The sequence below is a fragment of the Giraffa tippelskirchi genome, chromosome 11 (assembly GCF_054371585.1).
Source record: "Giraffa tippelskirchi isolate mGirTip1 chromosome 11, T2T-mGirTip1v1.2.pri, whole genome shotgun sequence".
Classification (NCBI taxonomy): domain Eukaryota; kingdom Metazoa; phylum Chordata; class Mammalia; order Artiodactyla; family Giraffidae; genus Giraffa; species Giraffa tippelskirchi.
In genome coordinates this window covers 112354478-112370321 of record NC_137285.1, presented here as the reverse complement: position 1 = coordinate 112370321, position 15844 = coordinate 112354478, and the positions used below count along the sequence as shown (strand labels likewise).

Here is a 15844-nt window from a genome sequence, read left to right as displayed (position 1 = left end):
GACTCTGGCCTTTCTCTTGCTTTTGGCATCTGTGTGGCAACCTACAAGTGACTCAGCAGGTCTGCGCCAAAGTTTCCCCTGCCAAAAAAAAGGAGGACTATTAGACCTGCCCTGGAGAGGTCACACTGCAGGGGAGACTCCGTGTTTGCTGTGGGGGTGCTCCTATCTCTAGGTAGACAGCACAGCAGTGGGACACCGCACTGATCTTCACTCATTAATTCATTCGCTCTTTCGCAGTCCTTCACCTGCGCTCTCTCCTCCTCACAGCAGACGCCTAGACCAGCCAGTCTCAAATGCAAATACCCAACGATCTCCTATTAACCATTAACTAACTCAACCCTAGAAATCCCCAGAAGCCGTGAGGGGACTCTAACCTACGCGCGCGGCGTGAGGTTCCGTGAGCCCGAGAAGCCGGGCGCAGAGTATGAACGTTGAAGGCAGCGCCTGTGACGCCCGACGGGGCGGCCGGCGCGGGTCCAGGGTCCCACTGCACATGCGCGGGAGCGGCATCTCGTCGCCCTCCGGGGCGGGAGAATCCCGCCCAGATTCCGCGGGCGTCGGATGGGCGGGGCTCACGGATGGGCAGGACTCTCCTTTCCCCCGCCCCCGGCAGTGGCGCCGCCTGAGGACCTTGTCCCCTGGCACAGGAAGCGGGCTTCCTTCCACGCTGCGGGCACACGGAGCAGGGTCCCGACAACTGGCACCCACGAGCATCGGACCCCACCCCCACCCCCCACCCCGGGGAGGAAGGCGCGGGCCCTCCGTCGGCTGTACCTCGCCGTACACCTGGCTCTGCTTTGTCATGTAGACATGGGGGAGTTCGGCCGAGGCGGCCAATGAGTAGATGTTGCCGATAAATGGCAGCCCCGACGGTCCCGGGGGGAAGCTCGACGGCCGTCTCTGCTTCAGCGGCTGGCGGACCCCCAAGGCGAAGAGAAGCAGGAAGAAGACCCCGCCGAGGGCCGCCGCGAACGCCTCGGCGCTGTGAGGCTCCCACATGGCCGGGGGCGGAGGCTGCAAACCCGGGCAGCCCTAGGACCCGAAGAAAGCTCCAACCCCGCCGCATCCTATTGGTCCATTACCCCCGAGGTCCCGCCCCATTTCTATGGCCATTGGCTGGCTGAGCGTAGGGCCTTCGGGCTCGTTACTGCTGGCTTTGCTCTCGTCTGGGAGGGTGTGCGGCCCTTTTGATTTATGTGCGGCTGTAGGCAAGTCCTAGCTGGTTGGGCACTTGGTCATGGAAGACGAGACAACACCGCTTCCCTCTCTAGAGCAGGCGGATCCAACGTCCCTGGCAGCCAGCCCTTTCTGTGACTATCCTTTTAGGAACCAGGTTTGCTTATATCTGACCAGACAACTGGAGATTATCAACACTGTTGTCTTTAGCATAACCTGATATTCTTCAGAATTTCCATTAAAGAATTGACCTATCAATATAAAAAGAAAGTAATCTCACTATTAGGCCTTTTTTTATTTATCCTTTTGTCCTTACGTTATAAAGAGGGGTGATTCCCTTATGAGTTGCAGTTACATGATATTTAGGCAACCTGAGTTAATTATATATATTTTCACAGCTTTCTGATCATCCCCAACTGGTTACTTCTTGGCCGTCACAGAAGGCTGTCTGGTCTACAGTTGCCCAGGGTTAGTGCTTACTGTTCAAACTTTTGCTTCCAGGTACCTAAAATTAAGCAACTGATTAACTACTTGGAAAATTCTGTTTGCTATTTCTGCTCCTATTCCTTGCAACACGGGACCTACTGGCCACGGGACACTTGTAACAGCTGCCCTTTGTGACTGAGCAGTAGCAGGAGTGTTATGGTCCTTGTTAGCTTAAGGCTTATTCATACTGCAGATATTATTTAAGTGTCTACCATGTAGTAAGTATGCAAAGCAATGGAGATAATATGTGAAAAGAAAACCACTACCCTCCTGGAACTTAGATTCTTGTGAGAAGAGAGAGTAGTAAACACATTAGTAAAGTAATTGTACGTAATAATGAAAGGTTGTAGCTGACCCATGTCAAGACGCCGGGATTCTTGGCCTCTGGAGGAGAAGAATTCAATCCGGGGCCAGAGACGAGGCTTGATCGCTCAGAGCTTTTGTGTAATAAAGTTTTATTAAAGTATAAAGGAGATAGAGAAAGCTTCTGACATAGGCATCAGAAGGGGGCAGAAAGAGTACCCCCTTGTTAGTGTTAGCAATGGAGTTATATACTCTCCAATTAGTTATTACACTGAATCAAAAGAATGTCTGGAGGTTGAAAAGACCTCACCAGACCCACCCCCATAATTTACAATTTAAGATAACAGGATTAGCAAGAAGGTTTTTTTCCAGAGACTGTCCTCAAGCAGGATACATTATTGTTATATAATTCTAAGGAATGTAGAGGGGGGAAAAAAAAAGTTTGTCCTTTCTTCCTCCTTGAGAATTCCAGACCCCTCTCTCTTTGGGGACCCCTAGACTTCTTATCAACCTGCCTAGGAAATGACTGTCTCAATAATAAGCAGACAAAATGAAAATGTGTTACAGAAAGTGCTTGGACATGGGAAAATCCTATATCAGGTGAGAAATGTCAAGAAGTCTCTTTAAGAAGATGACATTTGAACTTAGACCAAATGATAAGATGTGTTAGTTTCCTACTGCTCTGTAACAAATTACTAGAGTGCCTTAAAACCACAAATTTATTATTTTACAGATTTTTGTCCTCAGAAGTCCAAAGTGGGTCTTATAGGCCAAAAGCTAGGTGGTTGTATGGCTGCATTCCTTCTAGAGGCTCTATGGAAGAATTAGTTTCCTTGCCTTTTTCAAATTTTAAGGGATACGCACATTTCTTAAGGCATGTTCCTTTTCCTTCGTCTTCAAAGGCAGCACATTGGATCTCAATGACCCTTCTGCCCCCTTCTCTGCCTGCCTCTTCTACTTAGGACAGTTGTGATTACTTTGGCCCACCTGGATAATCCAGGATAATCTCCACTTCTCAATGGACAGATGTTTATCAACCCAGGGATCAAACCGGGTCTCCCATACTGCAGGCAGACTACCTTCTAAGCCACCAGGGAAGCCCTTATCAACCTTAATTCCACTTTATTGCTCCAAGACTCGAAACCTAACATACTCCAGTTCTGGGAATTACAATGTGGATATATTGGAGGTGAGGGGTGGGGATGGAGGGGCACTCAGGGGAAGAGATATGGGGAAAATACTCCAAGGAAGGAATGCCAAGAGCAAAGGCCCCCATCTGCTAAGCAAGCCTTGTCCTCTGAGAGTGTTTCTAGTCTCTCACTTTCTATATCTCTGATGCAAGAACACTGAAGGGTAACCTAGGTAGTTAGTTAGCCTTAAGTTTTCCTTTTTAACTGTTTTGAGCTCACTATCTGGTAAATGGACATCTCCAGTGTCCTGTATGTTTCCCAGGATCTCCAGCCACAGAATATCGACTTACTGCCTATTACAAATGCCTAATATATTACCTTTAGGGATTCCTTAAAATTCTTATTAATCAATCACTTTCTAGTAAAATGGAAAAAATAATATGTTAGGTGACCATTCTAAACTTAGTCCTCAGTGTTTAACCAAAGGTCGGTGGAAATGGCCCAGGGAGGAGATTGACATTGCAGGTGGAGCACAGTGATGCAGAGGCACCAGGAGTGGAGTCATATCACCTACTGGATGTCTTGAGGTCAGCCCTGCCCTGCTTTCCCCAACATCATCCCACTTGCGTTGTCTGGCTGGCCGCAGCTGTTAGGCAGTATGGTGCTTGGTTCAAGAGTGGTGCCCTTCCATCATTTATTTTCAAAAAGGATTAATTTTCATTCCCCAAATATTCACGTAAAGTAAGGAGCATTTCTCCTTTGGCATTTTCCCCCTGCCTACATTAGCAGAGGAGAGCTGAAGCCTTGACGGCAGCCTGACTCACTAACAGCACTGATGAGATGGCTCATCCCCACCCCCACTGCCCCTTGGGGACACTGTGTGTGTGGGAGGTCGTCACGACTCACTTAAAGTCTCTCAGAACACAGATCCTTCCTGTCATCATTTACTGTGTTCTCTCAGCACTCAGCAAAGAGAAAGCCCTCTCTTTGTCCCCCCTCCCTGCATTTGCTCCTAGAGTGAGAGAAAACAACCAATATTATGTTTGTCTCTGGACTTTATCAGGACACGAATGTTTGGTAGAACAGGAAATGAAGTATTTCACTGTTTCACGGCAGAGATCCCTTCTTCAGTATGCAGGTCTGAATGGCTGCCTGAAGAAATGTGAAAACCCTGTACATGGCTCTGATATTTCCATGTGCAGACAGGTAATGGTTTTAAAGAGTGGCTGTGCTCCAGCGGAAGCCTCTTTCTTGAACTTGGAAGCCTCCCTCCAGGACACATTCTGAAGGTTCCCTGCCAGTTCTTGGATGCCTGCTCCCATGGTCTGAGCCCTGTGTGCCCTCCCAACAGCCCTCCCACCAACCTACAGTGATGCAATCAGCACAAGGGGCCTTGTTGGCACATTGCATTATGTACACTCACAGTTGTGTTTCATCAGGATGGAAGGGAGGAAGAGTTCAAATGCCTAGTCTAGCCATATTGAAGCCTAAGGCAAAAAGAAAAAAAAATCAATACTGGTGTTGGCTCATTAAAAACTTGGTATCTTGTTCATCATGAATTTTTTCTGCATTTTTATTTTGAAGTGTTACATTTAAATATCACCTTGATTACTAAGCTTTTTGATGCCCCCTTATTTTGCTCCGAAGGTGAATACCTCACATACCTTACCAGAGTCTCAGCCCTGGAAGGGTACCTAAGTAATGATTTTGTTGACAAAGTGTTATGTAGGAACTAGGTTTGTACACTTGAATTTCCTTGATGCTCCTAGGAGTCAGGCAGTGAGGTAAAGCTGGTAAAGTGTGGCACCTCTGCCTGAGATTTGAGGAGCCTTATGAGTCTCCCTTAAACCACTAAAACAAGTTCCCACCGTGCCTTAAGTTCAGTCTTTACTGTTTAATTTATATGAGTTAAACATCCCCCAAAACAGCTTAAGTTGGAAAATGCAAACCCCAATGGCAGGAGAGTAAAATGTTTAAAAAAAGTTCCTAAAAGTGCACTTATCTGTGAATATGTTTATTTCAGCATTTTTTTTTTAGAGCCAGGACAGAATGGGTGGTGAGAGGACACTGATCTGTTGGAGTTGTCAGCATGGTCATGTTGATGATGGTGGGTGTGAGGATTTAAGCAACTGACACAGGAAGGAAAAAAAGTGGTTTTCAGTGAGAAACTTCTTTCCCTTCACAAGTTTTCCAAAGGCTGTAGAGAGGTCACACTTCATTCGGGAGTCATTCATGTCATTTCCTAGGGATGCTCAGCCAACCACCCTTTGCCACTGCCTCTTCTACAGCACCCTACTGGGCCATTTTCTAATCTGGACGACTTCTCTTCCTTCCTTTATATTTAAAGAGATTAGAAGTCTAAAGTGAATGGACAAACACTTAGTGACCATCTTGCTGAAGACCCTCTTCCAAACATGGTATCTGAGACTCAGGGGAAATGTAATTCTCTGTCCAAGGTCATGCAGAGCAGCACCAGTGGAACCAGAAATCTGGGCTCTGGACTTGGCACATGTTTCTTCAGTCATTCATCACAGAATTATTGAACACCTCCTAGACTAAATGCTGGAGATGTAATGGTGAGCAAAACTAGCCACTTTCGTGGTATTTACAGTCTATTGGGGAATGTGTACATAAATAATCACAAATAGATGTATCATTACAAACAGTTAAGTTTTCTGATGTAAAGAAATAGTATTATTAGCCTGTATAACACAGGAAATGTAATCAGTGGAGGTCAGAAATTGCTGCCTGGGACACAGGACTAGCTCATAGCCAGGGACTTGTCTTCCCCATAGTCATGTTGACCGCAAAGTTTACTGAAATTCTTCTCAAGCAACTGGGCTTTTACGGAACTTTGAGCACCAAGTAGGAAGAAAAAGGAAACAGAACATAACCAACCCATTCTTTAAATCTGTGAACCTCGCTCAGAGAGTCACTTCAGTCCTAATTTGAAGCCTTTTTACTCTTGGTTTGGAAAAGATCTTGATAAATATTCTTAGACTGTGCTTATAAAAAGAGTTAACTTTGAAGGAGCAAAATAAACAGGTTAAACTGCACATGCTTATTAAAGAAGCTTGGGCTTCTCAGGTGCCTCAGTGGTGCAGGTTTGATCCCTGGGTTGGGAGGATCCCCTGGGATAGGAGATGGCAGCCCACTCCAGTGTTCTTGCCTGGAGAATTCCATGGACAGAGGAGCCTGGCAGGCTACAGTCCATGGGATTGCAAGGAGTCAGACACAACTGAGCATACGCACACACATTAAAGAATATTAGTTATTTTAAGGACATTCTAACTTTAGATCACAGGGAAAACATGTAGTGTATTTTGGCTAAGTTTGTTTTAAACTAAGAGTTTGGTTGCCATTTAATAAACATTGTCAGATATGTTATCACTAAAAGATCTCACAATCAAAACACTTATAAGGACAAAATATGTCTGTGAAGACTAAGTTAGTTTGAATTCATAATGGATGTAATACCTCTTGGCAAAGTTGGCTGACAGGGCCCTGATTTTCTGCCAGATAAGCCAATGAGACATGAGTCATATTTATTGAACATAGAATCAGATATTAAAAAGATGCACACTAGATAACTGCAAATGATTTTATTTTGCATTTAGCTTTAGTTTACTTCAAGGAAAAGAACATTTTCAACATCAATAAGCATGCATACATGTGTGTCTTCCATACTATTTTTTCTGCAAGTTTCTTTCATTGCAAATTAAAAGAGATAAGAGTTCAGCTGCTAACAGGGAGTATTGTTGCCTTCAAGTTACATGGGGAAACTGAGGCTTATAGAGGGTTTGGCCCATGGTGACATAGTAGAGGACACAGTATTTGAACCCAAGTCTATGCTCTGAATCCAGATGACATTGTAGGGAATATTCTCAAAGGGTAGGGTCTTTGCCTTTCAAACTCAAAAACTAGAATAATCACAATTATAACTGCAAGGAGCAGTTTTTGTATGCTGGCTTTTTCTGCACCATGGGGTGGCATGTTGCAGTGTGGGATCTTAAGCATGTGGGATCTTCATTCCCCAACCAGGGCCCAAACCTTTGCCTCCTGTAGTGGAAGTGTGCAGTCTTAACTACTGGACCACCAGGGAAGTCTGGAACAATGTTTTAAATGAATAGGATCTATGTTTCCCAGCAGATGATCTCAGTATCACCGGGACACACTGGAAAACAAATGAACTCAAGTTAGAGGGATTTCAGATATTGAGACTCTGTTCTATATCTAGACACTGGGGTCAGCAACTCTGCTATGGATTTTTTTTATGATACAGGCCAAGAGAGGGTTAGAGTGTGGCATGCACGTCTGTAATACCCAGCCACCAGCTGTGCCATTCGAAGTACTGGGGTGGTCACCTTCTTGCTGGAGTTATTTCACTACTTGGCTCTGAAGACCCCTGTGGTGCCAGCCAAAGGCTTTGGAGCCACGTTGGTGGACATGAAGTTCTTCTTAATCTTGCTCCCAGATCTTCCCAGGAAGCCTGCCATCTTATGGGTCAGGCAGGTGGCGGTGTTACTGGTTCTCTTCTGGGCAATGATGCTGATTTGTAGCATGGAGAAAAATGAAAAGATCTGTCAGTGAGAGGTTGAGGGCAGGTGCTGCCCCATGGGACCATCAGTGGAAAATTACTGCTCTGAGAGGCACCAGTGAACCTTAAATGTTTCTGCTAAATACGATCATCACAGTAGAAAATCATAGAGCATTAGGGAAAATACTACAATCATTCCCTGTAGACATTTCCAGGGGTATCATAAAACAAAGGGGGCTCGGGTTACTGGTCTTGGAACATAGATCTGTAACAGCCAGTCTTTTCTGTGTAAATTAAAAATCATCCAAGGCTTATGAAATGAGAGAGACACTTATGGCACTATCCCAATCTCAATTTTTTTTTTTTTTTTTTGCCAACGTGTGAGATCAACATGTGGCCAACACGTGAGTTCCCCAACCAAGGATCAAACTGGCACCCCCTGCATTGGAAGCACAGACCACCAAGGAGTCCCCCAATTTCATGCTTAAGGATACATCTTCCTGGTAAGCCTATGGAGAAGGTAAGCCGTTCTGAGAGGGATACACAGATTTACCCGAAGTCCTCAGTCTCATACTCCAGCTCACTGGCCTTCTTCTGCACGTAATATTTCACCATTGTGGCCAGTAGGAAGTACGATTCCTCCTCAGTGAGTGTAGCTGGTACAGAACCACTTTTCCAGACCGGCCTGGGGAGGAGAAACAAGAGCAACAGGTGCTCCAAGTCCCTGAAAATCCTCATCCTAGGATAAACAACGAAGTTTCTTGGATTCTGGGATTTCCCCCGCAGATATGACTAAACCAACTCTCAATGGACAGGGCATAGGCCATTGTTCATCCAAAATTGCTGCTTCACCAGGATTTAGGATCTGGTGTGACCTAGAGAAGTGGCTTGGTCCAAGTGGATCATATAGACTTGTGAAAGGTGATGGTTAGATTTTCAGGAATTTTATGAGTTTTAGTATAAAATATAGCCATTGTTAATTAAATTATTTAAATCTGAAAATGGTTTCACTTTAATTTGAATGAAGGTGAGAAATTAGATAAAATATATATCAGATTTTATATATCAGATTTAATAACATTTATTGGCAAAGCAATTAGCAAATTAGGATGCAATTCATTGCTCAAATCATGGGTAAACTAGTAACTAGGTTTCCTAAAGATAAATATGTCTGGTAAAAATCAACAAAAGTATGCTATGAGGTTCACAGTATATGAAATTTGCAAGGAATATCATGTATCATATGCCTATCTGTAAACTGTGTGCTATACATCTTTGTCTCACAAAAAATTTATGATAAACTTATCTACATGTTTACATTCATACATTACCACCCCCTCTTAAGAGCCAGATTCAGCACAGCACAACTGAGAACATAGGACTGTATGATTCCAGGGGCTATGGGAAGTGACAGGGCTCCAGGCAGGGCTGTCTTACCTGAATGGTGCTGCCTGGAGCATGCCTGCCTGGCGGATGATCAGGATGCTGAGGACCAGGAAGAGGGGCAACTTCCAGAACCCCATGACACCTCTCTGCAAGGGAAGAATGTCACCACCTGTGGCAGGTCTAAATTCTGTGAGCCACAGACCTGGGCTCTGCTCCTGCCTATGCCTCTAACTCCCAGTTGTCCTGGTTTCAGGCTGGTCATGTCACTCTCTTTCACCATCATATCCTCAACAGCTAAGTGAACCACTAGATGATCCAGTAAGCCTGTAGAATGCTTGGTTTAGCAAAGAAACCTGGCAGGAAATTGGGTGAAAAGATGTTGGTCTATAGGCCGCTACCAGCACCTTACACACTCCCAGTCTGTCCTCCAACTCCAGAAGGACAGACTGGGAGTACCTGTGACCACCAATTTCCCACTTGTACAACCCAGAGCTGTCCTGCTGGTGTGGGACTTTTACTACACACGGTGAGGAAAGGAGGTTCCCAAGGACAAATTTCTGCTGTTGGAATCCCCAAGAAACTGAAGGACCAAATTCCAATGCTCAGCTGTTCCACACATTGATAAATATGACCAGTAAGAATCAATCTGGAAATCTCAAATTGGGACCCAGGACTTAAACTGGCAAAAAAAAATTCCCAGAACCCACAAATGAGGGCTTCTGTTTAACAGCTACCTGTCCCTGTTTCCCACCCGCCTGCACCTGCACTGTTCTGGATTCAAAACCCATTTCCCTCGGTCCACTAGACATGAGATGTGACCCATGACAGCACTGGCTTCATAAAGGTATTCCTGCATAAGGATCAGCCTGCAGTGCCCCAGGGAGCTTCAGCATCCCAGACTGACCTAAGCACATGAGCCGCGGGAAAGAGACTGGAGACAGCCTGGGCATGGGGAGAGTGAAGAAGGGAGTTTGCAAACTGAGACCATTCAGGGTTACCTGTGGAAGGAGCCCTGCAGAGTAATGCAGCTTGTGTGAAGAGACCTGGACAGGAGTGGACAGAGCCGTTCAGACAGGAAGAGATCCGCTAAGAAAAAGTACTGGAGAGAGAGAAGGAAGCAAGGGGAGAAAGAGAAACAGAATACCATCTAGGCAGGAATCTCTGGGCTTACCTGACAGCCAGTAGCAGGTGGCTGGGAGCAGAGGAAGGAGCAGCAGCAGTAGCTTTGGCGGCAGGCGATGGCACTCTGGCAGAAGTGGCAGAGACACTTGAATGCCTCTGAATCCTCCCAGCACCAGCAGCTGCTTTTATTCCCACTGCTCTGGGTCTAGGAGGGTTCCAGGAGCTCCGGGCAACCAATGAGGGGAAGGATGTGAGCCCCAGAAGGATTGTGTCATCACTTGCGTCCAGAACATGGAGGATCCAGAAGTACCACCCCACTTGTATTTGCATTGAGGTCATTGATGGCGGGGGTGGGAGGGGGGCACAGAGGGGGGTTGGTGAGGACAAATGAAAAACACAGGAAAAGTAACTCGGAATTTGAGGACAGTCTGACATCACGGTTAACTTTACCTGTTTGCTTTCAAGGGTTTTGAACAGGCACGCGTCCCACTCCATTCCTAGTCGTGCTATCCTGCCTGTAGAGTAGAATCCAGCATTACAGGGAACCCTGACTCCCCTTGATCTGACCATAGACCCCCGTCCAAGAGCGCTTCAGGGTTAATGCGCAGCAGAGTTGATGATTCTGTGCCCAAGCGGGGAGTCGGATTCAGGCAGCAGGAAGTGCGCACAGGAGAGCAGGGTGTGTGGAGATAAAGCCATGGAAGCCAGGAACTTTGTCAGATTTCAACTCTGTTCCAGCTGTAAGTTTGCCAGGTAATAAGATTGCAGGCTAGAAACTAGTAAAGTCTCAACATACTTATCTCTGAAATGGGAATCATATTCCAATCTTAAGGGAATGTTATCATTACTAACCATGTACCTGTTCTCCACCCAGTTAGGGATCTAGAAGAGCTTACCAGGGAAGTTCATAGGAGATTCCGTGGGATCACGATACACTTTCCTAATCAACACCCTCCGCAGCTACCCGGAGTCATGTTGGGTGGTCCTTCATTGGGTAAGGAGGGGCTGGATGCCCCGCTGAGCCTGAGCAGGGAAGTGCAAGGCTTAGATGCCTCCCAGCTTCCAAGCAGACCTCTAGCCCCACGCCTCCTCCCCCACCATTCATCACCTAATGCTCACCCTCCTTCCCCAACCGTTTGCCCAGCTTCCCGCTGCGGTTTGCGAAGATGTTCCAGTGAGCTGTGATGGTAGCCCTGCACCCTCATCTACTGCAATTCAGTCCTCTGCTAGAAAGCCCGCCAAGCTTGATGGTGCTGAAGAGTCCTGCGGGAGTGTAATCCCGTGCTGGCTTCTGTCTACTCTTACACACCCACAAACTCAGTACTGACTCCAGACATGTGCGCGCTCCCTAACCACAAGCACTCAGAAAATGACACTGGTGCACCGGGGCATCCAGGTGATGCTCACAGTCCGGCAGCAAGCGCGCAGCACACAGGAGCAGAATTACGTCCTGCGTCCATAACTCTCTGGAATAAAGGTGCTCTGTAAAACCCGATTACCCAGCACCTCGACCCTCCTACACCCTGCTCAACAGGTTTCTGGATCTCTCTGTTGGAGCGACTGCTGTAAGCCTTCCAGGAAGGTCCGAGGTCCTGACTTGTCCTCAGCAGGCAGAACGCAGAGAAAGAAGCTTCTCCCTGTACACAGGATCGCTGGGTTTGAGCGCACAGCACATGATCCACACAGCCTGTAGACACCCTCCAGCGCGGCAAGCACTGCAGCGGCATTGCGGAGCCGGGGAGGGGTGGGGGTGGGGGGCACAGATCCCAGGAGAACTGATTCTAGCTGAAACGAGACATGAGTGACCGAGTGACAGGTTCACACACAGACCTCGGTGTCAAGAAACCCCAGTGTTCCTTTCGACACGCCTGCCTTGCGGCACATCTCTTCCCCTTGCAGGTTCGTGGTATCACGTTTCAGGACATCGAACCTCGAACTGCTCTTATCCCAATGTTCTGCTTCTTAAGCCCAGGAGTGGCATCGATTCAAGGGAATAAAATCCTGGGGCGGGGAAACTGGGTATCTGAAATCGGCTTTCTTCAGACCGGGCGGCAAGGGACGCGGAGATCGGAGTAACTAGTGGAAAGTGCGCAAGTGCAATGGGGTACAGAGCGGAAAAGGCAAAATGTACAAGCGAAGGGTTCAGGATGGCGGACCGCATCCTGAAGTCTAGAAGCAGAAATGAGGGGATGAGACAGTATTGGGGTTTAGGGGCTCAAAACCAAATTGGAGATTGCGGCAATGCAGATACTGTGTGGCATGTACGTGGGCTCTGCCAGTTACAGGTAAGAGTGTATTCACTGGAAAAGACTCTGATGCTGGGAAAGATTGAAGGCGGGAAGAGAAGAGGGTGTAGAGGATGAGATGGTTGGATGGCATCACCAATTCAATGGACGTGAGTTTGAGCAAGCTCTGGGTGATAGTGAAGGACTTGGAGGTCTGGTGTGCTGCAGTCCATGGGGTTGCAAAGAGATGGACACGACTGAGGTGACTGAACAACAGACCAAGGATTAAACTGGGATCTTGGCAGTAAGAGTGTGGAATCCCAACTAGTGGACTGCTAGGGAATTCACTGCTGAGGGGTTTTTGATTACTGATTTAATCTGTGCTAATTATAGCTATATTTGGATTTTTTTTCTTGTTTTGTTTTTTTTTTATTTTTTGCTTGTTTGTTTTTCCATGTAGTGTGGCTTGTGTGTGTGTATGTGTGTGTGCATAGTTGCCCAGTTGTGTCTGACTCTCTGTGGTTTCATGGACTATATAGCCTGTCAAGTTCCTCTGCCCGTGGAAATCTTCAGGCAAGTATCCTGGAGTGGGTTGTTATTTCCTGCATATAAGTTAAATAAGCAGGTAACAATATACAGCCTTGACGTACTCCTTTCCCAATTTGGAACCAGTCTGTTGTTCCATGTCCAGTTCTAACTGTTGCTTATTTAACTTATATGCAGAATATATCATGCAAAATGCTGGGCTGGATGAAGCACAAGCTGAAATCAAGATTGTCAGGAGAAATATCAATAACCTCAGATACGCAGATGACACCACCCTTATGACAGAAAGCAAAGAACTAAAGAGCCTCTTGATGAAAGTGAAAGAGGAGAGTGAAAAAGTTGGCTTAAAGCTCAACATTCAGAAAACTAAGATCATGGCATCTGGTCCCATCACTTCACGGCAGATAGATGGGGAAACGGTGGAAACAGTGAGAGACTTTATATTTGGGGGCTCCAAAATCACTGCAGATGGTAACTGCAGTCATGAGATTTAAAAGACACTTGCTCCTTGGAAGAAAAGCTATGACCAACCTAGACAGCATATTAAATAGCAGAGACGTTACTTTGCCAACAAAGGTCCGTCTAGTCAAAGCTGTGGTTTTTCCAGTAGCCATGTATGGATGTGAGAGTTGGACTATAAAGAAAGCTGAGCACTGAAGAACTGATGCTTTTGAGATGTAATGTTGGAGAAGACTCTTAAGAGTCCCTTGGACTGCAAGGAGATCAAACCAGTTAATCCTAAAGGAAATCAGTTCTGAATATTCATTGGAAGAACTGATGTTGAAGCTGAAACTCCAATACTTTGGACACCTGATGTGAAGAACTGACCCATTTGAAAAGACCCTGATGCTGGGAAAGATTGAAGGTGGGAGGAGAAGGGGATGACAGAGGATGAGATGGTTGGGTGGCATCACTGACTTGATGGACGTGTGTTTGAGTAAGCTCCGGGAGTTGGTGATGGACAGGGAAGGCTGGCGTGCTGCAGTCCATGGGGTCACAAAGAGTCGGACATGACTGAGCGACTGAACTGAACTGTTATTTCTTACTCCAGGGGATCTTCCCAACCCAGGGATTGAAGCTGCCTTTCTTGTGTCTCCTGCATTGCCAGGCAGATTCTTTACCGTTAGTGCCACCTGTGGCTCAGACGTAAAGAATTGGCCTGCCATGCTGGAGACCCAGGTTCGATCCCTGGGTTATGAAGATCCCCTGGAGAAAGGAATGGCAACTCATTCCAGTATTCTTGCCTGGAAAATTCCATGGACAGAGGAGCCTGGCAGTCTGTGGTCCATGCGGTCTCACAATCAGACACGACTGAGCGACTAACACATTCACTTAACTTTTCAGCACCACCTGGGAAGCCCGTGGCATGACTTGCAGGATCTTAATTCCCCACCCATGCCCTTCAAAGCAAAGGCAGTCTTTGCTTTGCAGAATCTGAACCACTGGACTGCTAGGGAATTCCCTTGGGTTTTCTATTTCTTCTTGATTTAATTTTGATAGGTTTTATGTTTCTAGGAATTTGTCCATTTCACCTAGGTTATCCAATTTTTTGGCATGTGGTTTTTCACAATACTATTTTATTTTTTTAAATTTGTACTGAATTGGTAGTAATGTCCCCCTATCATTTCTGATTAAGTAATATTGGGTCTTCTCTTTTTTAATTAGTCTACTACGTAAAACATTGTCAATTTTGTTTAATGTTTTTGAAAAGCCAGTTATGGATTCTTTGATTTTCTCCACTGTTTTCTCTCCTTCTATTTCATTTACTCTGCTCTCTGGTGGCTCTGATAAAGAATCTGCCTGCAAAGTGGGAGACCCTGGGTTGGGAAGATTCCCTGGAGAAGGGAATGGCAACCTACTCTAGTATTCTTGCTTGGAGAATCCCATGGCCAGAGGAGCCTGGCGTTCTATAGTCCATGGAGTCACAGAGTTGGACTCAACTGAGCAAATAACCCTTACCCTTATAATCTTTATTACTTCCTTTTTTCTGATGTCTTTGCATTTAATTTGTACTTTGTTTTTTAGTTTCTTAGGTTGTTAAGCTAGAATGTTGATTTGAGATCTTTCTTGTTTTTTAATTAAGCATTTGAGGCTATAATTTCCTCTTTAGCATTGCTTTCATAGCATCATATAACTTTCAGTATGTTGTATTTTTCATTTTCATTCATCTATAAATATTTACTAGCTTCTCTTGTGATATCTTCTTTCATATCAAAGCGTTGTTTCACTTTCACAAATTTGTGAACTTTATTTTTTTTTACATGATGGAATATACCAAAAGGAACATTTTTTTGCTGGCTGCAGTCTTGATTGTGTTGAAGACTTACTGCAGAACCTAATCCTCATGTTTCGAGTCATACTTTTCCACACACTTGAACTCAATATTGTCTCCAAACATGTGCCTACTCCTAAACCACAGGCACTGGCAAAATTACACTGGCACACAGGGAGATCCATGTGGCATTCACTCTCAGTTGCACCCCGAACATGCATATACCTGGATGATTATGACCCATATCCATGAAGCCTGCACTCACTTTCAAGAATAAGCATGCTGTAATAACACCCAGTTATGCAGCATCTCTACCCTCCTATCTGCCCAACATGTTTCTGGATCTCTCTGTTTGAACTCTAAGCCCTCCTGGAAGGTCTGAGGTCCTGATTTGCTGTCCTTGGTAGGTGGAGTACAGAAAAAGATGCCTCTCATTATCTTCAAATTAAAAAGGTTACACCTAGGGACTTCCTGGGTGGTTCCAGAGTTTAAAAATCTGCCTTGTAATGCAGAGGAGGCAGGTTCGATCCCTGATGAAGGGAACTAAGATCCCACATGCTGTGGAGCAACTATGCCCGAGTGCTGCAACTAGGGAGTCCATTCACTTTAAGAAAAGATTCTGTATGATGCAACCAAGATCTGACACAGCCAAATAAATGAA

At 45.8% G+C, this 15844-nt stretch overlaps 2 protein-coding genes across 25 annotated transcripts in view; both read right to left on the bottom strand.

The window, feature by feature from the left end:
- The window catches only part of CYP2R1 (cytochrome P450 family 2 subfamily R member 1), a 90193-nt gene extending 89190 nt beyond the window's left edge, over nt 1-1003 (bottom strand). For 4 of the 12 annotated variants that reach the window (XR_014069660.1, XM_081545045.1, XM_081545046.1 and 1 more), the window contains exon 1: nt 775-1003. Coding sequence is in view for 3 of the 12 variants with exons in the window: in XM_081545045.1 (XP_081401171.1) it covers nt 775-999 (225 nt within the window). In the remaining 9 variants the exon portion in view is untranslated. Of the gene's footprint in view, nt 1-106; nt 406-774 lie in introns of those variants that run through there. The other 8 variants (XM_081545053.1, XM_081545048.1, XM_081545054.1 and 5 more) reach the window with 4 other exon arrangements.
- A 5679-nt stretch (nt 1004-6682) lies between these two features.
- LOC145527318 (calcitonin receptor-stimulating peptide 2-like) overlaps nt 6683-15844 on the bottom strand; it is a 141003-nt gene continuing 131841 nt past the window's right edge. For 2 of the 13 annotated variants that reach the window (XM_081545060.1, XM_081545062.1), the window contains exons 4-9: nt 10591-10655; nt 10190-10264; nt 10017-10061; nt 9070-9164; nt 8186-8317; nt 6683-7643 (exon numbers count right to left, since the gene is read on the bottom strand). In XM_081545060.1, coding sequence (XP_081401186.1) covers nt 7481-7643; nt 8186-8317; nt 9070-9164; nt 10017-10061; nt 10190-10264; nt 10591-10635 — 555 coding nt within the window. In that variant the 5' untranslated portion in view covers nt 10636-10655 and the 3' untranslated portion in view covers nt 6683-7480. Of the gene's footprint in view, nt 7644-8185; nt 8318-9069; nt 9165-10016; nt 10062-10189; nt 10265-10590; nt 10656-11036; nt 11926-15844 lie in introns of those variants that run through there. The other 11 variants (XM_081545069.1, XM_081545071.1, XM_081545067.1 and 8 more) reach the window with 9 other exon arrangements.